Source organism: Mesoplodon bidens, assembly GCF_964165515.1.
Source record: "Mesoplodon bidens genome assembly, chromosome: 1".
Classification (NCBI taxonomy): domain Eukaryota; kingdom Metazoa; phylum Chordata; class Mammalia; order Artiodactyla; family Ziphiidae; genus Mesoplodon; species Mesoplodon bidens.
This window is the reverse complement of record NC_138176.1, coordinates 29,420,183-29,446,690: the sequence shown is the minus strand read 5'-3', so window position 1 is coordinate 29,446,690 and position 26,508 is coordinate 29,420,183. Positions and strand designations below refer to the sequence as shown.

Genomic DNA, 26,508 nt, shown 5'->3' with positions numbered 1-26,508 from the left:
ATGTGTGTTTATATATACATGCATATATACATACATACATACATAATACTACTAGACATCTCTATTTGAATGTCCCACTGACACCTTAAGATCAACATGTACAAAAATGAACTCATGTTCTTTTCCCATTAAGTCTGTCATCTTTCCTATACTTCCTATTATGGTGAGTGGTCCTACCATGCACCCAGCTGCTCTAGCCAGAAACTTGGCAGGCATCCATGATTCTCTACCCCATCTCCTGCCACCCATATTAAATCCATCACCCAATACTAACAGTTCTACCTCCTAAATCTCTCTCCTGCCCTTACCCTCCTCCTCTTCACCCCACTGCCACAGTTCAGGGCTCTTTGCCTTAGCTAATGACCCACCTTATCCTGAGTCATGATTACTTCAACAACCTTATAACTAATGCACATCTCTAGCCCAGCCTCCCTTTAATCCATTATCCACAATGCTACCAGAGCAGTATTTCTAAAATGCTAATCTGATCATGCCATTCCCCTGCTTAAAACTTTTTAGGGTTTCTCTTTGCCATCATGATGAAATCCAAAATCGTTACTATGACATACCAAATCCTTTATTATCCAGCCACATCTCTCCTTCTGAAGCTACAATCCAGTCACGCTGCATCTCCTCAAACATGCTAATTGTTACATGTATATGTCTTTACCTATTATACTTAGATATGCAAGAGCCTACCTCCTTTCACTGAGCTACTGCTACTTATCCTTTAAGGCTCATCTCAGATATCATCTCCTGCAGGAAACCTCCTCTCACCAACCCTGACCTCCAGTCAGGGTTGGATGCCTATTGTATACGTACCTCATAAATGTTTGTAGAAATTAACTGAACAAATTCCACCTCAATAAAAACCAACATAGAGGAGATTTTGATATTTGTTAAATACAATTTAAGATGTATAGTAATTTGCATGTGTTTGTAAATTTTAAGGTGTAAAACTTATGGGTTTTGTTCGTTTTTTTACAATTTCAGTATATAGCAAATTAGGGCACAGACTTCACCTTTTATTTCTTCTATAACCCTTCAAAACAAATCAGTTTTTAACTGAAGGAAAATATCTTGCACATACATAATACTTTATAGTTTTCAAAGCACTTTCACAAACATCCTCTCAAATACATTGCCACATACAGTCACTGAGTTAGGAAAGCTAGGTTTCAACCCCATTTTGCAGAAGAGGGAAATGAGATACAGGGAGAAAAGGTTATTTGCCTGAGGTCACTTGGTCAGTAAAGTGCCCTATCTAGAATTCAAGGCTTCTGATTCTCAATCCAGTGCTCTTTCCAGCAGAACATGCTCTGTACTCAGCAGATGTTCAACAGAATTGTTTTGCCCATGAAATAAGCAATCAGCGACCACGTGCAGATGAAGGCATCATTTTCACAGTAAATGCTTTGGCCTAGCACATGGGCATCCCTCTGCCCATTCCACACCTGAACCCACAGTATCAAATTCTTTCCAATCTCTTTAATTTTAAGCAGCACTTATTTTTTCCCGTCTTTCCACACATTTTCTTGCTTCCTCTTTCCCTTGAGTTCCTTTTTTCTCTTTCATTCCTTTCTTTCACTTCCCTTTGAAGTTTTTTCTCTGTTTTCTTACTTTGCCTTCCTAATTTCTTAAATTCTCACGAACTTAAAAGCTGTTGTACCATAAACATCTCAATGGCAATACCCAAACTGGAATTTATTCTGCAGCTTATTTAAAATCCAGTCTCCTGGATTTGCTAGTGATGGTTTCCTAAAATGCCTTTGTGTACTGTGAAAAAGTGTCTTACCTGAAGATCTGTGCTTTAACTGCTTATAGAGATCAATGGCACGCTGTTCCCTATGAAAGAAAAAAAAAGGTTCTATATGTGAAGATAGTTTAATGATTTTAATAATCCCCAACTTGAAATGAACAACATTATTTGAATAGAGTAATGATCCCATTTTAAAGCAAGTACATATTGCCAATGAATATTTTACAGAGCATTTCACTGGGTAATAAGCAAGATCTTAAGATGCAAAGTTTAATATATTAATACTTCATATCTGCTCTGATCTACTATCACATATATAATATCCTTGCACCAGAAACACTTAAATGGGAAAAATTATGACCTGTGATTAGAGGAAAAAATCTCAAGTTTCTAATCAAAACACTTAGGAAGTTAACCTTATTTAGGGAATCTAATAAACAATATCTTCCTTGAACCAGAAGTATGGTAAGTAGGGAAACAGTTTGTAACTTAGAACACTTGAAAATTTCTTAACACTCACATGAAAAGATGCTTTGATTTAAAAAGCAAAGGTCAACCCAAAGAGTTATTTCCAAAATTTCCTGTGACTAAGAAAGAACTTCCTTTTTAAATATCATGCCAATATATTTGGGGAAAGGAAAACTGTAGAAAAGAATCACATATAGACTTAATCTGCCAGAAATACAAAGAACGAATAATCCGCTACCAAAAATTACAGACATCAACACCAACAACACGAGTTCACCCTTACAGAGATTCCATCAAGTCTCCCTGACGTCGTCCATAGGGGCTCTTCTGTAGCTCCATGATTTCAGTGTGCAGGGACATGATCTGATCCTCCAGGTATCCAATGACACCCACCTAAAATATGATGAAACACAAAAGAAATGACAGGCTCACCACCACATAACACAAAGAACTCAGAGAATGACTTGCTACAGTAAGAGAACTAAGTGATTTAATGCAGAACACTGATTTTGTTGAAGCCTTTTTATCTTTCAGATTATGGCATGTAATTTTCACATGAGCACCAACTTATTCCTAGGCTTCTCTCTTTTCTCTCCTGACAACAGTAGACTACTAGCTAATTTTCTTTTTCCTCCTGAGAAGCAAAAAGATAAAAGTGTCACTAACAAGAAAAAGTGGCCATCAAAACCACTGCATCTCAGTTCTATGATTTTCATTGCCTCTTGTTCCCAACTGCCTTGAATAAGGATGCAGAAGGATAAAGACATGGGATTTCCCAACCCAGGATACCAACTGCCCCACCCATGTCCTCAGGGAAGTGCTGGCATCAAGAAGAGCAACAACTTAGTGGGACCACAGACAGATGTACCGGGTAAGGAAGGAATCTGCCACCTAGAGAATGATTTATACCTAGTGGAACCATATAATTTATTGTCCGAACTAGCATAATTTTGAGAGTATTATTGATAATTATGGCAAGACAGGTATAAACTGAAACTGTCCCAGGTAAACCAGGATGTCCAGCCATCCTATCTAAACCAGTCATAAAAATAACAGTGATAACTACCATCTGTTATTCACTCCCATTTAATCTGTATAACCCTATTAAAAAAAGGTACAGTCCCTATAATATCATATGGAAACTGAAGCTCAGTGCGACTTCAATTTAGTCTCTTTTGCCCAAAGCCTTGGTTTTCATCCACTATGGTACTTCCCTCTATATATACAAAGTATTTACTAGATATTTGGCTGATATTCAGGAATGACAATGAAAAATACTCTACAAACCAAAACCAAAGACAATTTCTAAGGGAGACCTCAGGAATTAATAAGCACACAAAGTGAGCTCAATGATTTTACCTCAGCATAGTGGATAGCCTTTTCTTCCATTTCTTTCCATGCTTTTAACATTTTTTCTGAGGCTAAAAAAAAAGTCTTAATTGGTTATCTCAGAAATAGCCATAGCTTTAATTACTGACCTACCCATCTCCTTGCCATATCAACATCAAAAACAGAGTTATGAGTTGAATTGTCCCCCCAAAAGATATGCTGAAGTCCTAACTCAGTACCTCAGAATTTGACCTGATTTGGAAACAGAGTCACTGCAGATGCAATTAGCTAAATTAAGATGGACTCAATCCAGTATGACTAGTGTCCTTATAAGAAGAGGAGAAGAGACACAGACACAGACACGTGAAGGGAAAGCTCCATTTGACAACAGAGGCAGAGATTTAAGTGCTACAGCTGCAAGACAAGGAATGCCAAGGATTGCTGGCAAACCATCAGAAACTAGGAAGAATCAAGGAAGGATTCTTCTCCACAGGTTTCAGAGAGAGCACGGCCCTGCCAACACATTGATTCTGGACTTCAAGCCTCTGAAACTGTGAGATAATAAATTTCTGTTGTTTTAAGCCACGCAGTTTATAGCAATTTGTTATGGCAACCCTAGGAAGCCAACACAGATGATTTTCTCTTTAAAAAAAAAAAAAAGAAAGAACATTTTAAAAGTAATACATGAACATGATCTTCTTAAAAAATCAAATACTATATTGGGGTATAAAAAGAAAAGTCTCTCTCTTCCCCTCCATCCTCCACCCTCAAGGATCCCTTTGTTAGTCATTTCTAACATAGACACATATCCTTTTCTCTCACAAATGGGACCATCTATATATACTTTTCCTTCTTTGCTTTTTTCCCCAACTTAAAACATTGCTGCCGTTAAAGACCTAAGTGATCTTTTAACATCAGCACACATAGGGCTACATCACTCTTTTTAAACAGCAGTATAAGATATACAACTGACAAGTCAAAGATAATTTGATAAAATAATTATAATGTTTTGCCATTCTTCAGAGTGCCTATAATATACAAACAGAAATAAAACAGCAATCATAGAACCTGCTTTAGTGGGTAAACTTATTTACCCAACTAGACACTGCTGATCATTTATTCTGAAATACACATGCCTTGCTCAGGATAAGTATACAAACCAGATTTATTTCCCAAAAAAAGATTTGTTTCATGAAAGAAAATAGAAATGCTGAAGGCGACCCTTTTGGTTTATTATTTGAATTTTAACTCTGCTTTTCACATTTCCTTAGTATATCTGAAGGGAGATAAACTTGGAGTGAAATACTGAAAAATTGGAGGCTGCATACAATAAAAAACAGTGGGACTCCACGGTAGGCGGTTTGGGGGAAACAAAAACCCTGGAATTATTTGTGTTATTATTTATAGAAAGATAAGTAGTTTAAGACTTCCCAGGCTAAGAAGTCACCCCAAAACAGACTTTGTATCTATTTTCTAAATGAGGTTTGAAAATTGCTAATTCTTAAATCATTTTTGTAATTTTCTGAAGCTGAACAATTTTAGTCCAACTGTGGTGGTGGTGGTGGTGGGGACAGGAGGTGGGGGGGGAAGGGCAAGGGGGAAATAAAGTTGCTCAACTAAAGGTTAAGAATAAAAAAACTAACATTCAAACCAAACACGGTTTATGATGATCTGAGATGTCCTCTCTTTTGTTCTAGTATGAATGTAAGTGAAACAACTGGCTAAGAAGAAGGCAACATAGCAAATGGCTTTAAGAGACTAGACACTTCTTTCAAATACATTACCCAACACTTACATATCCCATAAGTCATCTGCTCACTATATCTTTCCAAGTCAAGCTGAATGCTTTTGTGAAAAAACTCCAATTTAGCTTTCAGTTGCTGAGATGCTGAGATTAAAGTGTTCTTCATTTTTGTTAAGTTAGCATTATATCTAAGAAGACTTAACCTAAACCAGAGCAAGAAAAAAAAAAGATATAAGCATTTCAGAAACACTGGACAAAAGTTTAAAGACTCAAATTGCCATAAGCCTAAAGCCTATGTTTCTATGAGAAATAGCTGATCTCTAGAATCTGGTCTCTAAAGACTTCCTGCCCATGATACTCTATGATAAAACAATCTTCTTATACTAGGACTGTTCAGGAACTACTGTCAAGCTTTTGTAACTGGATGGTTTCAGACCATTAGTAAGAATTCTACAAGTCTGATCAGAATATTACATTTCAAATTGGCCCAGTATATAGTATTGCATGGGATATTGACTAGTGAAAACTGGCAAAATTAATTCTTGAGCATTAATGCACATGACATTGTGCGTGTAAACAAGAGAATCCACTTACATTGCTGCTCTCTGTCCCTGAAAGAGCCTGCTGTAGTCTTCTTTTAGCCCAGACACATAGTGCACTGCTTCGGCCCATACTTTACGCAGCTGTATAATTGGAAGCTGTATTTTGCTGTCCTGTACTATGTGTAAGAAGTTGGGGAAAAGGAGAGGGGAGTTACTTTTTAAGATTCTAGAGTTCATTTACTATTCTTTGTGATTTCCTGTCCATACAAATAGCATTCCCATAGATACTAGAAACGGATGCTAGAAAGAACCACTTGTTACTGTTTCATTCAGTCAATGTACATTTACCAAGCACCTGTACACCTAACGTGAGCCCTCCAGATACAAGGGGAAATAAAAATGAAGAAGATGTAATTACTACATAATCGCAAAGCTTACAATTATTCCTGTCTTTTTTTTTCCTTGCTTCTCTCCAACCTGGAATACTCTTTTTTTCTCTCCACTAATTCAAATTCTTTATTTCTCTGAAGATCTAAATCAAGTCCCACGTCCTCCACAATCTGCCACAGTCTTTTCTGCTTCTGAATAACAAATTTCATCTCCTGGACTACCAACCCAGCTTCAGGAAAACTTTATTTTTTTACAGTATATGATTACAGGGTAAATAGCAGCTTAATAAGAAATGCATTCCTCAATGTAAGACTTATGAAATTATCTATTTATGATTATCTCTTGTCTTTTCTTTGGTAAAGGGAATGCTTCTTTCTAAAACCATGGCAGGTATATATTAAGTTCAATGAAATTCCATTTTAACATTATAAAATTCTCCAAGATTGAAGATTCATCTCATATTTAAGGTGGCAATTATATTCTCTGTTATTCTTTTCCAATGAAAATCTTCAGAGAAAGGTCACTACACTGGATTTCATATTGAGAAAACACATTATCTGAAACAGACTTCAAAAAACTAAAGCTGTGTAACTGGAAAAATCTTTGCCTCCCCTAATAATGATTAATAGCCTCAAATAACTTTTCTTCTGTTTTTATATACCCACACTTACTCCTGAGGCTTCCTATAAGAGACCAAACCAAACAAAACAAAACCCACACCTTTTAAAAAAGAGTCTGGGTGAAGAGAGCCTGAAAAAAAATCACATACTGTCAAAAATAAAGTCTGGGGCTTCCCTGGTGGCTCAGTGGTTGAGAGTCCGCCTGCTGATGCAGGGGACGCGGGTTCGTGCCCCAGTCCAGGAAGACATGCCATGGAGCGGCTGGGCCCATGAGCCATGGCCGCTGAGCCTGTGCGTCTGGAGCCTGTGCCCCGCAACGGGAGAGGCCACAACAGTGAGAGGCCTGCGTACCGAGAAAAAAAAAAAAAAGTCTGAAAGGGCCTAGAAATGATACCCCAAGTATCCAGATTTTGGTTTCTAATATTATTCTCAATTAAAATGAAAGGAACCAGGGCTCCTTGGAGAAATGGCCAATTCTAGGACTAGGGCAGGAATTTTAAAAGATGGTCCTGGAATACCATGTGGTGCCAGAAAGTAAGGAAGTGCTTAAAAAAACAAAAACAGAAACACCCTTATTGATGGGGCAAGTAAAAGGGGCACAGGAAGCCAACTGAAAGAGCTCCTAATGTAAGCTCCAACAATTTGAACAACAAAATAAACAAACTAGTATTGGATTATATCCATAATATAAAGTAAATATCCATGAATTCAAATTGATATAATAAATAATTGAATAAATTAATAAATGGGAAAGAAGAGATAAATCTTGTGTGCAAAAGAATTCCAAACAAATTATGTAGATACTCTACCCTAAAGGAGGGGGAGCATAACTTCCACTCCTTAAGTGTGGGTTCTTGCATAGTGATTTCCTTCCACAGAGTACAGTATGGAATGGGGGGGAAAGACTAAACTTTACAGTGGAGAAAGCTGACAAACACTACTTCAGCCATGTAAGCAAGGCCAATACTAACAGTCATTAATCATGTTGACAATATGTACCCTTTACATAATGTGATGAAAACAGCACTTGAATTCTGTGATCTTTCTCTCAAAAATCCGTTTTCCTAGTCTAATCATGAGAAAAAATATCAGATAAATTGCAACAGTGGGGCATCCTACAAAATATTTGACCAGTACTTTCAAGGTCATCAAAAACAAGGAAAATCTGAGAAATTATCACAACCAAGAAGAGCCTAAGGAGACATGACAACTAAATGTAATGTGGTATCCTGGATGGGATTCTGGAACAGAAAAGGGACATCAGATTAAAAACTAAAAGAAATCTGAATAAAGTATGAACTTCAGTTAATAATCATATATTGGTTCATTAATTGTAACGAAAGTATCATACTAATGTTTAAGTTGTTAACAATAGGGGAAGCTACATGTGTGGGGGAGGGGAGTAACATAAGAACTCTATACTATCTGCTCAATTTTTCTATAAATCTAGAACTGCTTTCAAAAAAAAAAGAATGAAAAGGAAAGATTATATAATGTCAGCCCTTATGCCCAATTTTGTTCTTGATTTTATAATTTTGTGCTTGTTTTTAGTTTTGGGTAGACAGAAATTGACCACTTAACTTCTTCAAAAGAAAATAATAATTCTCTCAGGATAAATGAAATCATTTGAATGTTAAGCAGTATTCATAGGATAAAATGAAGTATTTGAACATGCTTAAATAATGAAGGAGAAACTAAAAAGTGGGCTTAATTAATAGTGAAGATTTATTGTTTTGCATGTGAGAACACCATCCACAGGAAAGTAAGTCTTCTCCCAAATGAGGGATCTGGTGGTGATTTAAAATTTACCTCTTCACCTTTCAAACCATACAAACCCATCTTTCACCACATACAGAAACCTGAAGTATGAGACACAGAACAGAAACACCAAAGGACCATTTCTACTAGTCATTTTGAGTCAAAATTATATTATTTCAGATTTAAAGCTCAGTCAGTAAATGAACTATACTTACCAATATAATTTACACAGTCAGATAAACTTCTGGAAGCAAATGGTCCTTCATATACAGTCTTACTTTTATCAAACAAATAAACCATATAGCTATCACAGCCCCTCTGAAAGAGAAACAAACAAGAAAAAAGATCCTTGAAAATCCTAGGTTCTCTGAGTACCTAAGCACCAGATTTCCTACTTTGAAATGCCAATGGTGAAGTCAATTTCATTAGCATACATCTCACAGATTTAAGGTCTAAACTTTTGTTTAGGAAAAATAAATAAATAACTGTAGTATGGACTAAAGTGAAAAACAATCACTAAATAAAACTAAGGATAAAAGAAGACCTAGGGCTCCCCTGGTGGCACAGTGGTTGCGAGTCCGCCCGCCGATGCAGGGGACACGGGTTCGTGCCCCGGTCCAGGAAGATCCCACATGCCGCGGAGCGGCTGGGCCCATGAGCCATGGCCGCTGAGCCTGTGCGTCCGGAGCCTGTGCTCCACAATGGGAGAGGCCACAACAGTGAGAGGCCCGCGTACCACAAAAAAAAAAAAAAAAAAAAAGAAGACCTAAAAGAAGAACTCTAAGATGCAGACCATCCCCCAAAGGATTCCAAGTATACATCAAAAATGCAGGGCATGTAATCTCTCTGTGCAAACAGATTTCTTATACTGTAGGTATATTAGAATTGTCTTACAACTCCATCCAAAACACACTGGGAGGCTGGTTTCCGAGGATCCAAAGAAATTCCCGTCTCTGAAAGAAGCTCTTGGGAACCAGTATTTATTCCAGTTTCACGCTCAATACGAGACTGTAGTGAATGAAGACTTTCATCAGGTGGTAACAGAAAAGAAATGATCTTTGCAGAAGTCATATTTAGGATGTGTACTATCTGTTTAAATAAGAAAAAAGAGAAATAACTATTGATCGTTTGCTACATAAAAGATTCAGTGCTAGATACTAAAGAGAATTTAAACAAAAGGCATTATTTCTGCATTAAACAAGGTTCATTCATTTTCCAAAGTGAGATCTCCTTCTATCATTATAGAATGACATTCTGAAAACTGAAGAGTAGAGTTTACTTTTCTACTGCAACTGATGTTAGTTCCAAGGAATAAAGTTTCAAAGTTCTAGGGATGTACAAAATCAAGAAATAAAACCCCCAATTTAAAAAGGTAACACTTATAGAAAAACGGTACAGATGAACTGGTTTGCAGGGCAGAAATAGAGACACAGATGTAGAGGACTAACATATGGACACCAAGGGGGGAAAGTGGCGGGGAGGGGTAGTGGTGGTGGGATGAATTGGGAGATTGGGATTGACATACATACATTAATATGTATAAAATAGATAACTAGTAAGAACCTGTTGTATAAAAAAATAAATAAAATACAAAAATTCAAAAAAATAAATGAATTAATTAAAAGGTAACACTTATTTTGAGAAATATATCACTGACCTGGAAGGAAATGTTTATGAATTGCCTAATAGATGCCAACAAGTTAAGTGCTTTCACATAACATCCTGTTAATTAGATCTTCTAATCTCCATTTTGGCAAAGACAGAAACCAGAGCTCTGAGAACTTCTTGCCTAAAGCCCCAATCAAAGTAGCCTGATACAGGCCAAGTAAGTGTGAGACTGAGTTAGGTGGGGCTCTACCTCGGTAACCAAGGACAGCCACAGAGTTAGAGGTCAGTCTTTTGAACACAACGTAATTTTAAATCCTTTTCCTTCTACTGTCCTTAGATAAGCTGTACAAAGTTAATACCTATGTTTCCCCAACGCCTTATATTGACTAGTGTATACAAATGATTAAAATTATCTCTGCTAGAAATGTTTATTACAGAAGTAAAGCACTAACTTTCTTTTAATATATAATAACCTTCTAAGTTTAAAAAAGGTGGGGGGAAGAGAAGGGAATCTTCCAAGTTGACATGGATTACAGTACAAGCATACCAGCTGAGACCTTCCATTCCATCCTGGCCTAGGCAGATTTCACACTGTGACAGTGGCCACTAAGAACAATAGCAGAAATTTAGTATGAAAATCCTAAGGTGGACATTTACTTTACCACAGGGTATATTTCAAACTAGGGTGGGGTGATCATAGCATCCCACTACTAAAGCCGAGCTAGAAGGGAGCAAAAGAAAGGGTGAGGAAATACAACCTAAATTAATCTTTTTGTTCACTCAAATATTTGATAAGTACCTACTATGGTACATACTATTTAGTGTGTTGTGCTAGTAATGGGTATGCAAATTGAGTAACTTACTGATCCTTGTCCTCCATAGGATAATAGTCAAATAAAAGATATTAAGAAACATTAAAAGAACTAAAATACAATGCAAAATACAATAGGTACTGTAATGATGTAAAATATTGTGCCGATTCTGAAGGAGATTACTTGGTGGGAGGAGAGGGATGCTTTATAAAGGAGGCACTATCTGAGCTAAACTTTGAAAAGGAAGAATGATTAGAACAAGAAAAGACTAAAAGAAGAAAGGTTCTTCTAGGCAGAAAACAACAAGGTAGGCAGAGAGGTAGAAAGGGATGAGCATAATCAGAGAATATAAATTATTCAGTTCAAATGTACCTAAAATGATGTCCCCTTAGGGCATAACAGGAGCTAAGCCTGGAAGTGCAGGATGAAATGAGACAAAGATAGATTCTGAATACCAATGTTAAGAGTTTGGACTTTGAAAGGGAACTATGGAAGGCTTTCTAAATTGAGAACCTGGCAAGTTCAGAATTGTTAAAACATTCAAAAGATAAATCTCACAAAATAATTGGATATGTAAATTGAAGGACATGGAATAGTCAGACAGCCAAAGTTTCCAACCTAGGTAACTGGAAGGGTTACAGTGCAAGACAGTGCAAGTAAGGGTTATAGGAAAAGCTGCAGAAGTAATTAACGGAGCAAATGTGCTCAGTTTTTAATGAATTATGTCTTGGATAAGTGGGACCACCAAGTGTAGTTATAAATACTCTGCAGAGAGTTGTATAGTCACAACTAAGGAGATAAATTTCGAAGTTATCCATACTCAGTTTATAGTTAAAGTTATACAACTGGAGAGACTGCCAAAGAAAAGGAAGAAAAGTAATATGGAAGAAGAGAAAGCTAAGGAGAGACTCTTAGTGGCAAAGAATGTTCAGTACACTTTTTTCAACTTTGCTACATACTTAAAGTTTTTCATAATAAACAGTTGGAAAAATATGCAGACTCACTAAACTTTTTTTTAAGGGAAAGAAATATTTCAGTAACTGTTTTGTTGACTTCTTCTTTAAATGAAAATAAAACAGATACCATTCCCTCCTTGAACAATGTAATAAACATCTTAGAAAAATGCCCTGCAATAATACCAACCTGTTTTGCAGTTCATGCTTCTGTGTTACACATGACATTCCCCTGTCTGTAAATCTTTCCTCCTAACCATTCCCAGGATTAACACTTACTTATCCTTCAAAGTTCAGTCCTATTATTACGTCTAGGAAGCATCCCTGAACTACTATGAATAGTACCCTACACATACCTTATTCTGTACAACCTCAAAATAATATTGATCTTTTAAAGAAGACATTACTGTACCTGAGCTATAAATAAGTATGTGTGTGTGTGTGTATATATATATATATATATATATATATATATTTTTTTTTTTTTTTTTTTGCCCAGATTCACAGATATGCAAACCGTGGTGTTGCAAACTGAACTAAAGTCTATAGACCACAAAACACATAGGAGGGCTCTTTCCCCATGCTCTACGACAAGCACATGCTCACAGACCCCTTCCAAGTAAAAGTGATGCTATGATTACCATGAAAAGGCTAAAAAAAATCTGAGATAAAAACCGAAATTTTTTGAAGGCAACAAAGAACTAAAGAGTGTCACCAAGTCCTGCTTATCTAATACATTAGGGGATGATTTATTCCTTGGCACAGGAGAAGAAAACCAAATCATGACACCAGATATCTTTTCAATGCTAGCCAAGAATGACACCAACATGGCCTCAAGTTCCTATTTAAAAAAGTATATCAACATGAGAGTAAAACGTTATATGACTTACTTCTTTCTCATTTCAATTTTAGAAATGCTACCTGCTACAAGCAATCAACAAATATGAAAAGACCATAGATGAGAGTTGTTTTGGGGTATACAGCATAATAGAACCTCTCATTCATATCACTGGATATTTACTGAGAACCTGGTACATGCCCTGCTTTGTACACAATGCCGGCATAGGGATGGTGTGGTGGTAGGGTAGACAACTGTTAATAAAAGTAGTAAAAGCAATCCCAGCATTGAAAAGATAATCTGTATAGAGAGGCATGAGTGGAAGATGAGAAACAATTAGAGAATATATAATAGTAAAAATGATTAAATGACAAACTGTGAAGTAGAGACCATTCAGAGAAAAGGAAAGTTGAATATGTGCCAATGTAGGTGAGGAGTTACACAGAGATAGATATCAGTCTGGGCAGAAGCATCTGTCAAAGCACAAAAATGCATAATGGACTTGATGGCATAAGGAGCAGTGACAAGCTGGTCCTAAGTGAAGTGAAGGGTAAGAGAAATGAAACAAGCACTTGGATGGGGTGGACCTGAATTAAGAAAGCCCCCAAAAGCCAAGCAGATCAGTTTAGACTTGACTTGGTAGGCAAGAAAAAACTGTTAAGTTTCTTGGACAGGAGAATAAAAAAGCATTTTCAGAAGATGAGACAGGCAGTTCATGTTGCATGGACTGTAGGATGGAAAGGAAATATAGAGGCATGAAAGCCAGGTAGGAACCTTCCTCACCAAACCAAATCTAGTATGATTAGACGTAAATGAATGAGGTGAAATGGTACCAATATGAGAAAGGGGAAAACCCAAAAGATGCTACAAAGGAATAATCAACAAGACCATTTTGAAGTAAAACTGAGAATGCATACTAAAGAAATAAAAATGCATCCACTCTAAGAATATCATCTTGTTTTTCATATAAGCATCAGGAAAAGATTATTAAAATATATTTATGCCCATTTTCCAAATAAGTTTGTTAACTTCAATGCAAGTCTTATGAAGTAGACCCCATTCAAACTAACCTTCAAATTCAGAATGTGATCCATTAATACAAAACATCTTGGCTGCTTCAAAGTGAGATCAATAGGTCCTCCTCTCTGCTGAGGATCCCAGTTCAGCATCAACTGTAGCCAGTTTTCCATAGGTTCTACTATTAAACTAGAAAACATACAAAAACAGGATAAAACTCATTACGTTCCAATTTTCCTTTAGTTTTGTAAAAAAAGAAAAGGTAGTTTTACAGGTTGTCCATTTCCTTTGTCATTATTTGTATCATTTTATATCTTACTTTCAAATAATTCATGAAATGACACATGACAAGCCTTTTTTCCATAAAAAACAACCCCAAACCCACATATGCAAGTTACCAGCAACTCCAACAGGTGAATCCAGTTCCATTCCCTAAGGAATCCATTCACCATAGTATCCCAAGAGTGTTCTTAGCACCTAAGCCAATCAGTTGAATGGCAGTTCTTGTTTCCACTAGACCTGTGCTGTCCATATGGTTGCCACTAGTCACAAGTGGCTATTTGCATTTACACTTAAGTTAATTAAAATTAAATAAATTTCAAATTCAGTTCTTCAGTCATACCACCCACCTTTCAAGTATTCAGATACTCACGTGGCCAGCACAGATATAAAACATTTCCATCATCACAGAAAGTTCCACTGGATAATGCTGCTTGAAACAGACAACTCTACTACTGTTCTTTTAAAACCCTGAAGAAACTGAAGCAAACTTCCTCAACTAAAATATACATACCTACAAAGGCCATTTGGTTGAGGTAAATGGCTACTAAACCGAACTTCTCCTGTCATCTCTTCGCATGCAAATATACACTTTGGATCCTTCTTCTTAATCTTCTCATGCCTATAAAAACAAAAGCTACCTCAGTTGACAACCTGATTCTCACGAACACTAAGAATTTTTGCCTTTTAATTTTATTCAATTATGTGTTAAAAAGCAATTATACCATTTAAAGAAAGGTTGGGGGGGGGGGAAGCGGGCAACTGAAAATTCCCATTCCCATTAATCATACCAAAGTTCTCTTCCATTTCTTACCAGGTAAACGGCTGCAGATGATGCAAAAAAGGCCTATACCCAGCAATACACTCAAACACCATGGTCCCAAAGCTCCAATAATCAACAGTGGCTGTGTAAGGCTTATTCTCAAAGAGCTCTGGGGCCTTAAAAAGAAAAAATGCTTTAAACATCAACACTGTAAGAGAAAAGCTACATGAGTTTTGAACTATTATATTCACGACCTTCAGAAATAAGAATGAGAATCCTGTACACTTAAATTCAAAGAAACAATACATGTCTTACCAGATACTGCAATGTTCCCACAAAAGATGTACATAGACTTCCTTGATCAACATCTTTGGCATATCCTAAATCAATTATTTTATGCATAATCTGCAAAATAGTAAGTATTAAATGGTTCAGAAATTTGAAAAGGAAAGGCAATGATGTCCTTATAAGGCTCTGGAGAGGGTGGTGGTGAAGAGCATGGGCTCTGAAATAACACAAACGTGTTTCAGGCCTGAGCTCCATCACTTAAATAGCAATGTGATCTTGATCAAGTTACTTAACTTCTCTCAGTTTCCTATGTAATGGTATTACTAACAATCCCTACTTCACACAATTGCTATTAGGAGTCAATGAAATAGTGAAAATAATTTAACAGTGTCTGACATATGGTAAAAACTAAATATAGACTGGCTATTAATTTTTATTTTGGTATATTCAGAATAAGCTTGATCCATTAAAACTGGAAGGCAAAGGCAACTTCCAAACTTGTAAGAAGCATCATACCATTTTAGAGTGGATCAATGTGAGTAAACACCTATCTAACTTCAAGAATATCCTGAAGTCTCAGGATACAAAAAACCCCCAAATAGTTGGTGCAAAGCATACACAAAGGGCTTCTAAGAGAAGATGCATCATCAAGGTTTCATCATCTCCAACTGATCATTATCTTCACTACCTAAGGCCACACAATCCAATTCAAGGTTTAGATTCTTGGCTTTATGTCTTTATTGGAATGGAATTTGGGCACCAGAAGCAAGAAAACTGCTCAAATTACTTTGACAAAAATATATGTTCCAGGAATCAATCCACAATTTCTGGTTCTTCTCAAGATGACTCTTTTAGGAATCTGAGAAATCAAGGTTTTGAATTTTAATTAAATATAGAACTTAGGACTTTTGGGGAGGAGAAAGAGTTTTGTTTTGTTTTGTTTTTCTTAAATAAGAAACATACTTTAAACATATTTTTTTCTTAAAGCAGACCGAGGATGTGTGTGTTTTTTTGGATGTGCTTTGTAAGGATTAACAAAATTACTTACTCACTGCCTACTACCTCTGCTAGATACTGTGCTGGAAAAAAGAAATGAACAAGACAGGTGTAGTTCCTCCTCTAATGGAGCTAACTGTATTAGCAGAGGAGACAAACAACTAAACACAAAACCACACTTCAGTGTAGTGAGGGCTGGGATGAAGTATAGAATGCTATGGAGGGCACCAAACCTCAAAGACTAAACTACATCATGGAGACTCTATTCGATTGGCATGAACATTTCTTCAGGTTTTACCTACCTTTCCACCAACATCCTGAAGAACTATGTTTTCAGGTTTTAGATCACGATGTATAATTTTGTTTTCATGCAAATATCGTATCCCAGATCCTAAATAAAGTTTAAAATGTATTTTGAGGTAATGAACAACACTGAATTAAAAAAAATTCATCTCACATTTTGTACAGATCTGCTCTGAGGCTCGAATTTATATGGACCATCATAACTACATGATTAATGATTTAATAGAAGCTCAGATTTTCTCCACAGAAAACCCAGTAACAAATACTGCAGAATTGTAACATGTACTCATTTAACTTATGAAAATTAATATTAAAAAGAAATGGAACAAGCAATTGAGAAAATCCCTGTATTTATCACTGGAGCCTTTCCTTCTGACCTAGATCACCCTCTTCAACTAGACTTTTGCCTCCATGACCTAAGAAAAGAAGCAAAATCAAAATATACAGAGAAACATAGTCTGGGCTTTTGAACTTCCTCCAAGGGCCTATGTCCTGGTTATTTTAGGAATTTTTCAGGAGTAATTATGATTAAAAAGAGACTTCACCCTAAAAGAACCTGGGCCCATGAGATGCAATGCCACTGGTAAATAAAGTTACTATGTTAATCAGGGAGGGAGCAGGAGTACAACTCAATAAGGTCATTTCACACCATTTTTTTTTCCTGGCAATTGGAAGATCTATTAGTCAAATGGACACCTAGCCAAACACAGAAAACAAAAAACAAAATATCCTAATTTTAACTTAGCATCAATGGTAATAGTTAAATTTTTCTAATAATTTCTTACAGATAAAAAATTTCTTATAGATAAAGTTTCTTATAGTTAAAAACCTATGCTTTGTATAGTACATCAACAATTCTCCTAATTCCCAAGTACTATATAGAATCTTTTATAGACCAAAGGGGTATTAAATTATGATGGCATTTTCATATTGATTACATACCTATATCACTCAGTAAAGAAAGTATCTGGCTTTCTTTAAGTCCACAGCAATTTTCTGGTTTGTTGAGTAGCTAAAGAAAAAAAAAGTCTAAAAATGTATATTGCCAATATTGCTGGGTAGTAATACCGATACATTAATCATTAATCATTATACTCTGAGAGAATATTCAAATAAGAAAATAAGTCATGATTAAGAAAATATAAGGAGGAAAATTACCAAATCCATACTGAGGACATGTAAATTTCATGACAAGGTTTATACAAGTAAAAATAAAGGGAGAAAGTTTTTGACATCGAAAAAGTTGAAAAATCTCACAGATAAATATGTAAAGATAGCCATATGGTAGGTTTAAAATGAGATCAGAAAGAAAGATTTGCAACAGAGAAAACAACTTATTAATAAACACTTTAAACATTGATACTGTGGACTAAAACCATCAATACAGTCCCATCCTGAAAACCCCACCACCAATAACAAAAAGTGCATGTTCTAAATCAGGGGTCAGCAAACATTCCCTGCCAAAGGGCCAGAAAGTAAGTACTTTAGGCTTTGCAGGCCATATAATCTGTCACAATTACTCAACTCTGCTACTATAGTAAGAAAGCAGCCACAAAAGCAGATAACAGGCCATACACTCCTGACTCTTACTCTACTGTATTGAGTGGGATTCGAACACTGCTAAAGTTCATGATTTACTATCTCATCATCTCAAAGCATCCACACTACCTTCCGGAGATCTCCTCCAGAACAATATTCCATTGCTAGAAGAGGCACATCATTAATCAAAAAATTCAATTCCTCAGGAACATCACAGGCTTTTACAACATTGGCGTGGTTCAACCTAACAAGGGGAAAACATTATAATAAAAAATTTGTTTCCAATGAAAAGGGACTGAGTTTGAAATGGTAGTTAATTGGGGGGCAGTGAGGGGAAGAAAGGCTGACATTATTTATAATATTCTAATCTCTCATTTGTATAATTAAAAATTAATACTTGTTAAAAAGAAAATCTAGATAAAAATACTATCACAATTACTACTATTACATTTTTATATGCCAAGTAGTAAGCACCTTACATACATTAACTCATTTACTTATCACAATAATCCTACTATAGGTAGATTTATTAAGAGTTTCATCACACAGGAGAAAACTGAAGCACAAATTGGTTAAGTAACATAAGATTACACAGCGAGTAAGTGGTCAAGTAAGGATTCAAGTCTGGCAGTCTGGCTCCAAAGCCTATATCATACTACCTCTCCCATAATCACTTACAGCGTCACCCAGCTGTGATCACTATTAAAATTTTGGCATACTTCCTCCCAGTTTTTAATTTGTGCACAAATACATTTTTTTCAATAAATATCGAATCACATTATATATTATTTCCTAACATCTTTTTTTAACCTTAGCAATATATCATCCCATCATCATCATCATCATCATCATCATCATGCAGTGGATCTCAAAACTGGAATAGATTCCCAGGGCCTACGGACCTAAAGAAACAGTATTTCCATGTGTAGGGCCTGAGGATTTATATTGTTAACAAGCTTTCCTAGTGATTCTGCCACACAGCCAAGTTTGAGAACCATTATAGTGCATCAAGAACACTTTAGTCAGAAAGTACTTATTTCAAATCCAGACTCTTATTACCTACCAGTTGTATGACTCTATAAGCTTCAACTTCCTGCTTTATAACATAGAGATAATGCCTAAACTCAGGGTTGTTGTGACAACTAGAAGAATTATTTGCAAGCACATATTAGCACACTACCAGTGGAGGTTTTAAAATATGTCCACTTCTCCCTTCAAAAGCTTAATTCTCTTTCCCTTGAGTAGAGGCTGTATTTAGTGACTAATTTCTAACAAATAGAAATTATTTGTAGGACTTCCCTGGTGGCGCAGTGGTTAAGAATCCGCCTGCCAATGCAAGGGACACAGGTTTGATCCCTGATCTGGGAAGATGCTACATTCCGCAGAGCAACTAAGACCGTGCGCCACAACTACTGAGGCTCCACTCTAGAGCCTGCGAGCCACAACTGCTGAGCCCACGTGCCACAACTGCTGAAGCCCGCGCGCCTAGAGCCCGCGCTCTGCAACAAGAGAAGCCACTTCAATGAGAAGCCTGCGCACCGCAATGAAGGGTAGCCCCTGCTCGCCGCAACTAGAGAGAGCCCGCGCACAGCAAGAAAGACCCAATGCGGCCAAAAATAAATAATAAAATAAAATAAGTACATTTATAAAAAAAATTATTTGTAAAGGATGGAGTGTTACTTCTGAGGAAAGATCATAAAGATATGTCAGCTTTCAACTTGCTCTCTCTCTCAGATCACTAACTTTGGGGAAAGCTAGCTGACATGTCATGAAGACATTCAAACTTCCCTATGGACAGGCCCAGAGGGTGAGGAACTGATGCCTCTAACGAACAGCCACTAAATAAGCCTGGAAGTGGATATTCCAGCCCCACTCAAGCCTCTGGAAGACTGCAGCTCCAGTCAACATTTTGAGATGTTTCAGAAGGGATCTCCTGAGTCAAAACCACCCACCTAAGTGATTCCCAAATTCCTAAACCACAGAAACTGTGAGATACCAAGTTTGCTGTTTTAAGCCACTAACTTTGAAGATAATTTTTTACAAAGCAATAGATACACTGTTTAACAAAGTAGGTGAGAGTAAAGAAATGAGAGTAGTGATTGTTATTTAACTATAACGTGTAATAGATGAGCACTGTCCAAGATCTAGAAGAAACAGATTCTGCTCTCAGAAAGCTGAGTCTGATAATACCTAGCTGACTTTTTAAACTAAACCCACTTAAGCATGATGTGATGTTATTACTTGAAATAGAACACATATATTTAATGAGAAAGAGAAAAACATGTTCACCAGAAGATCCTAAGAAGAATGGGTTCCTAGCCTCCTTCCCTATGATGACATCTGGATGGGCTGCAAAACTGGGGAAACTTAAGTCATCAAGTACACTTACTTCTTCATGATCTGGATTTCATGGCACCACCGTTCTCTGTTTTTGGTGCTTAGCTCCAGGCGACAAGACTTAATTGCTATTTTGAGATCAAGTTCCTGCCAAAATAGAAAATCAACAGAAAATTATAAATTAGGTTCTTGTGCAGATTTACTTGCTAAGAAAGAAATGCCAACCTGGGGAAACAAAACTCTTTAGCTTTACTAATTAAACATATTTATCCACAGTTCTCTCGAGCCAGGTAAACCGTGAGACTATTAAACTAATGCTTTAAAACTGACCTTCAAACACACCAAAGCACACAAGCAAAAAGTCACTGAGGCTGATCCTATAACAGATCTCTTCAGAACACTGTCTCATATATACTGCTAGAATACAAAGGCCCTGTCTCCCCAGTAAACTCCTTTTTGAATTTAGTCAAGACAGCTAACAAGGGCCCCAGGCTCCAGCATAACTAGAATGAGGAGAATAACTCAGGGCTCTCAGGCTCAACAGCAAGAAATAGTTTTAATATGACCAAACCTAGGGCTTCCCTGGTGGCGCAGTGGTTAAGAGTCCGCCTGCCAAGGCAGGGGACACGGGTTCGAGCCCTGGTCCAGGAAGATCCCACATGCCGCGGAGCAACTAAGCCCGTGCGCCACAACTACTGAAGCCTGCGCGCCTAGAGCCGGTGCTCTGCAACAAGAGAATGAGAAGCCCACGCACCGCAAGGAAGAGGAGCCCCCGCTTGCTGCAACTAGAGAAAGCCGGCACGCAGCAACAAAGACCCAACACAGCCAAAGATAAAAATAAATAAAAATAAATAAATTTATTAAAAACAAAAAATATGACCAAACCTAATAAAAAAACTCCAAAATTAGTTCCTAATCTTTGCATTTCAAATGACATTAAAAAAATCTTAACAATGATTGCATATTTCCATATCTATAAAATGAACCTAACAGCTCTTGCCTCTATGACTAGTAATTTAGCCAATTCTAACTGAAATCAAAGCCAACCTGATGCACATTACAGGAAGTAGCCAGACCTCATCACATTCTGGTAACAGTAATAATGCAGCCCAGGAACAGGAAGCAAGACAGCTTGTATGGGATGGTCTGAAATGGGGGATAGCTAGAGATAAGACAGTTGATGTATAGAGAGAGAGTAAGGAACTAGGACAGACTACAATCCAACCTAACCACTGTCCTCCCTCCCTTCAACCTTTCTTTTGTTTTGCGTAGGTACCCGGTTGTTGCTAGGTCCCATGTAAGCTTTTACTACCAGGGAGTCAATCTAACCATGAACAACATTAAGTCCTAAATTATCATATATGAATAAGGCAGGAAGCTATCTATTTTGAAAAGATCCCATCCTATAGGATCCTTCAACTTCTCAGTTTATATTTCACCTACTCTGTGAAGGCCTTCTTCACTCTACCCTTTCACAAAGAATGTTCTGTGGAAAGTTTATGGATGTCCAGCAAAACAAAAAAAAGAAGAGTTCTGTGTTAAAAAAAAAAAAAAAGGAAGGTAATATTCGGGAGATGGATGGTGGTGATGGCTGCACAAAATGTGAATGTATTTAATGCCACAGAACTGTACACCTAAAAATGGTTAAAATGGCAAATGTTATGTATATTTAACCACAATAAAAAAAATTGGAAAATACTAAGTTAAATTAGTTTCATTACTATAGGACTTCACAGAGCTTTTAATACGCTAATGTGGGTTATGACTCTCCAAATGAAGAAATATTATATGCATTTATACAATGTACTGATCACTGTGTCCTCTTTTCAAAGCATTTCACAAGGTTAGTTTCTCCAAACACGTTTTGAGATGTGCCACCCTATTCCCTAGGAAGAGTTCTTTGGTTATTTTGCCATGCTTCCACATCACTTTACAAATACCTTCGTTATATAGGGTACTAAATTGTACTTAAAGTGTCTACTTCTCCCACTAGGCCTGAAATTTCCTTGAGGGCAGAAAATATTGTTTTTGTTGATTCTGGTACCATCAGCATCCAGCACAGTAATCAGCTAAATAAACCATCTCCCATCTTTTTCCCTTTCTCGTTGTGATTTAAGAAGCATAGGTGAAATAATGAGATGTGGCTTCCACCAAAACACAAGGATCTTGAAAGCTGTAAGTGAAAAAGTAATGATGCTGTTTCCAAGTCTTATGACAGAGTATTTCTTCTCTTCTCACTACAGGCTCAGCTGTCAAACGTCCCAGTTCTGGGGAAGGGCCACTGTGGACATCTGGAAAGTTCCTGAGAGATTTCTAAGATTCTAGAGGAAGCCAAATCTCTTCCATTTAAAAAGTGATGAATTCCACAGAGACAGAAAGTAGAATGGTGGTTGCCAGAGGTTGGGGGGAGGAGGAAATGGGGGCGGAGGGGGGTGTTATTATTGTTTAAAGGGTACAAAGTTTCAACTTGGGAAGATGAAAAAGTTCTGGAAATGGATGGTGATGACTGTTGCACAACAATGTAAACGTACAATGCTACAGAACTGTACACTTAAAAATGGTTAAAATGGTAAATTTTATGTTCTATATACTTTACCACAATTTTTTAAAAAAATTGGTGTATTCATCCATCCCCAGCCAGGGACCAAGCAAAGCAGTCACATTAGCATGCTAGGACGCATATGTTTTTTTCTTATGACCAGACTGAGGGGCAGGTTTAGATAACAAGACCACAGTCAATATTCTTCTGGAAGTATTTGGCTCCCTCTCTTTACTCTTTGAGTGCCTTATGTCTGATGGTGAAAATTATTAAATTTACTACTTGTCTGGCTCTCAAAGTACTTAATGCCTTAGTCCTTCACCTTCCTTTCTCCCTGTCTCCGAGACTCCCTCCTATGCTCTGTCTAGAAACCTGCTTCACAAAATGTCCTCAGTTATATCAGTGACATTAGCCATTGCAACTGCCACACAAACAAGCTTATTCCTCCCAGGTAGATTCCCATCTACCTTACCTCCCACCCTATATGGTGGGCTCTCTACTCACACCCATATTTCTTAGGACAGCAAATCATGCTTTCTCCTCTTCAATCCACTTCTTAATTCATAGGCCCATGCAAGCATTTTAGTAATACCTTAACTGTTCATCTTGTCCCATCTGTTTTTCCACACAGATTTATCTTTTACAAAATATCTTTGAGAACACCACTTTTATCTTGACATTTCCTTTTTTTAATGTCAATTAATGATGATGAAGATGATGACAATCGCAACAACACAGCAGCAGCAGGAGCTAACATCTGAGGGCTTACCATGGGCCAGGTACTCTATTTAGCTTCAGACACATCATTACCTTATTTAACTCTCAGACAGACCCATGATGTATATACATTATTATAAACATTTCATACATGACAAAACAAAAGCTATACTGCAGGGATTATTATTCCAGGGTCTATAAACCTAACAGGTCTGTGAATATCCTTCAAAAGAGAATGGACCCCCTCAAACGGCAATGCATAACGTTGTGTGGGTGTACATCTGTGCATCTGTCTGGGGAAAGGGCTCATAACTTTTACTGGTGTATCAAAAGACTGGCTCAAACATGATTGTTAGCTGCTGCTACAATGGTTAAACATTTTCACTTAAATCAAAGCACAATTCCCAAGTCTGATGTTGGCTGTCTTCCACCTGCTAGAGCACCTCACCCTCAATCTATCTCCTTCCCTTGTGAAGCCATGATCATTTTTACCAGCTGATCCTCGTATTGTTCCTTACCTAGAACGCGTCCCCAATTCCGAAGCCTACCCAATGCGTCCAAAAGCTTAACTGTGGACCCACCATGACACCGTCCTTACCTACTCCAGGCACTACAGACATCACAGACCTCCAAGTACACACATGAACACACATTCCAACAGGCAGGCCCATCTTCTCCCCCACTTATGCTCATAACACACACTCTGATGTGCGTCTGCCTTACACACCCTGACTCTGCATTCAGAGGGACACATACGAACCGTCACGCTCAGTAAACACTTTGTCACATCTTGACAATCGTAACAAAAGTTCCCCATAATAGCTCTACCTCACACACACTGACCAGGACCTCAGGTACAACCTCGGACTCAGACACCAGGTTCACAAACACAACTTGTGCGCTCTCTCTTATACACACACATACACACACACACACACGCTCACTGGCCCACAATACTGCCCAAGGTCTCACCATCAATCTCTCACATACTGACACTGTGTTCCACAGGCGCCCTGACAAACACCCACCGCCGCTCCCTCGCGCGCCCCGCCTCACCCGATGTTGGTACAGGCAAACATTCCCGAAGCCGCCGGTGCCCAGCCGCTCCCGCATCTCCCAGGGCCCGCCCGCGCCCGGCCGCAGCCCCGGGGGCCGCTCCATGGGGCGGGAGGGCTAGCGGCCTCAGGTCCCGCCACTGTTCCGAGGCCGGTTCCGGGCTGCCGAGGCTCGCGGGTCTCTCTTCTCGCGAGAGGATGCGTCACTTCCGGTAACTGCGGCAGGAAAAACCCCGCCCCAACTTCTCCCGGGGCCGCAGGAGCCCAGCCGGGGAAGTGGTGGGTAGAGCAGGCGAAAGTTTTCAATCCATTCTAAGTGCCCCGGGAATTTTCGTGGCTGAGAGAACCCATATGTGTTTTTCCAGTCTTCAAAAATATAAGATCCCTCCAAACCCTTTATTCCCTTTAAATCAGTTTCCAAACCAGTCTTTCCCGTATTCGTCTTTTCTAAACGTCACGTCGTCTCCACCCCTGTCTACACTTCACCTTTCTTCAGACCTCTGCCATCTATCCTCCAGCCTCACCACCCGCTGAGCTGGCACTGGCAAAGGCCACCAAGGATTTGAATATTGCGAAATCCGTAGAACTAGAAAGAATTCTGCACTAACAGGCCTACTGATGCATTAGGCTTCATAGTTTTCCGTTTTTCTTCTCTTAAATGATTAATCATCTTCCATTGACAGTCGGGTCAGCTCTTCTTTTGCTTTACTTCCTATACACCTGTTCCAGGATCTCCCCTATAACCCCAAACAACTCAAGGATGTGACGCTGTTCCGGAGTAAAGAATGCTCCTCCTGACTTCGGGAGCTTTTCCCTAAACGCCCTCACTGAGCTTGCTGTCAGGCATACCCCCAGTTGTGGGTTTGCCAGCTCGGTAGTTCCTCATTGTGGGGATTGTTTCCCATGAGCAATGCAGGGCTGCAGGGGCAAGCTTCCGAATGCTATTGGTGCAACAAGAAGTGCTTCTGTGTGGCAGATTGCCTTAGAATAGGGGAACCAGCTCCCCGTTTTCACTTTGAGTTGGTTGTATGCTTCACGGAACTTGGGGATCTCATCAATCACTCCAAGGTATAACATCAGCATGGAATTAAATTCTCTAAAGAAATGTGTCAGCTGTGTTAAGGGTGGTCATTTGAACCTCGTTTGAGATTATATGCACTTGAACCATCATTTGTGCAGCCCAGCCTATGAGCTACATAGAATTCCAGCTAACACTTTGTGACACATGACTGTGCCACAACAGATGTAGCATGTTGAGACTTCTCAAGGTGGATACAGCATGTGCACCACAGCAGTGCTACTGGCTGCTTTGAAAGCACTGAATGGGCTTTGGCAGAGCAAATGTCTGTCGTCACCAGAATTCCTGAATATTGCAACGAGAATGTTGAACACTGTATGACACAAAACGAGTCGTGTTGTAGTTGTTCATCAGTAACCTGTGTGTGGTATCAGAGACTCTGGTTTCCCATATGTGCTTGCTAGCCATGGAGTTGGAGCATCAGACTTGGAGGTGGCAAATGGTACCTCGAAAAACATGTCCCTTAGAGCTGGGCAGACTGCACAGATGATTGTGGCAGCTTGTTCTAATAGTATGAAGCCCTCACTTGCTAGGTGTACAGCATCTAGCTCTGGAGTGTATCTGATTTCCACAGGTGGGGCCAAAATCCCATAAATTCTCACTTGGAAAGGCTGCGAAGGGATGCTGAGGACCTGAAGACCCTGAAGCGGTCATCTTCGCAGGAACTGGGTTGTTTCCCATAGTTCACTTTTTGAGGTTTTTCTGAATTAAAAAAAAATCCTGGCACGTTAACTTCAGGTTCCATAATCTTCAAGTTTGCCAGTTTGTTTTCTTCA

At 38.2% G+C, this 26,508-nt stretch overlaps 1 protein-coding gene across 2 annotated transcripts in view; it reads right to left on the bottom strand.

Annotated features, from left to right (window-relative positions):
- The window catches only part of CHUK (component of inhibitor of nuclear factor kappa B kinase complex), a 34,109-nt gene extending 9,288 nt beyond the window's left edge, over window positions 1–24,821 (bottom strand). For both annotated transcript variants that reach the window (XM_081249905.1, XM_081249906.1), the window contains exons 1-16: window positions 24,656–24,821; window positions 20,396–20,490; window positions 18,136–18,250; window positions 17,410–17,479; window positions 16,467–16,555; window positions 15,196–15,285; window positions 14,932–15,056; window positions 14,632–14,739; window positions 13,892–14,027; window positions 9,505–9,699; window positions 8,826–8,928; window positions 5,895–6,018; window positions 5,352–5,503; window positions 3,587–3,648; window positions 2,511–2,620; window positions 1,796–1,845 (exon numbers count right to left, since the gene is read on the bottom strand). In XM_081249905.1, the coding sequence (XP_081106031.1) occupies window positions 1,796–1,845; window positions 2,511–2,620; window positions 3,587–3,648; window positions 5,352–5,503; window positions 5,895–6,018; window positions 8,826–8,928; window positions 9,505–9,699; window positions 13,892–14,027; window positions 14,632–14,739; window positions 14,932–15,056; window positions 15,196–15,285; window positions 16,467–16,555; window positions 17,410–17,479; window positions 18,136–18,250; window positions 20,396–20,490; window positions 24,656–24,760 (1,729 nt within the window). In that variant the 5' untranslated portion in view covers window positions 24,761–24,821. The remainder of the gene's footprint in view (window positions 1–1,795; window positions 1,846–2,510; window positions 2,621–3,586; window positions 3,649–5,351; window positions 5,504–5,894; window positions 6,019–8,825; window positions 8,929–9,504; window positions 9,700–13,891; window positions 14,028–14,631; window positions 14,740–14,931; window positions 15,057–15,195; window positions 15,286–16,466; window positions 16,556–17,409; window positions 17,480–18,135; window positions 18,251–20,395; window positions 20,491–24,655) is intronic.
- Between the last annotated feature and the right edge of the window lie 1,687 nt (window positions 24,822–26,508).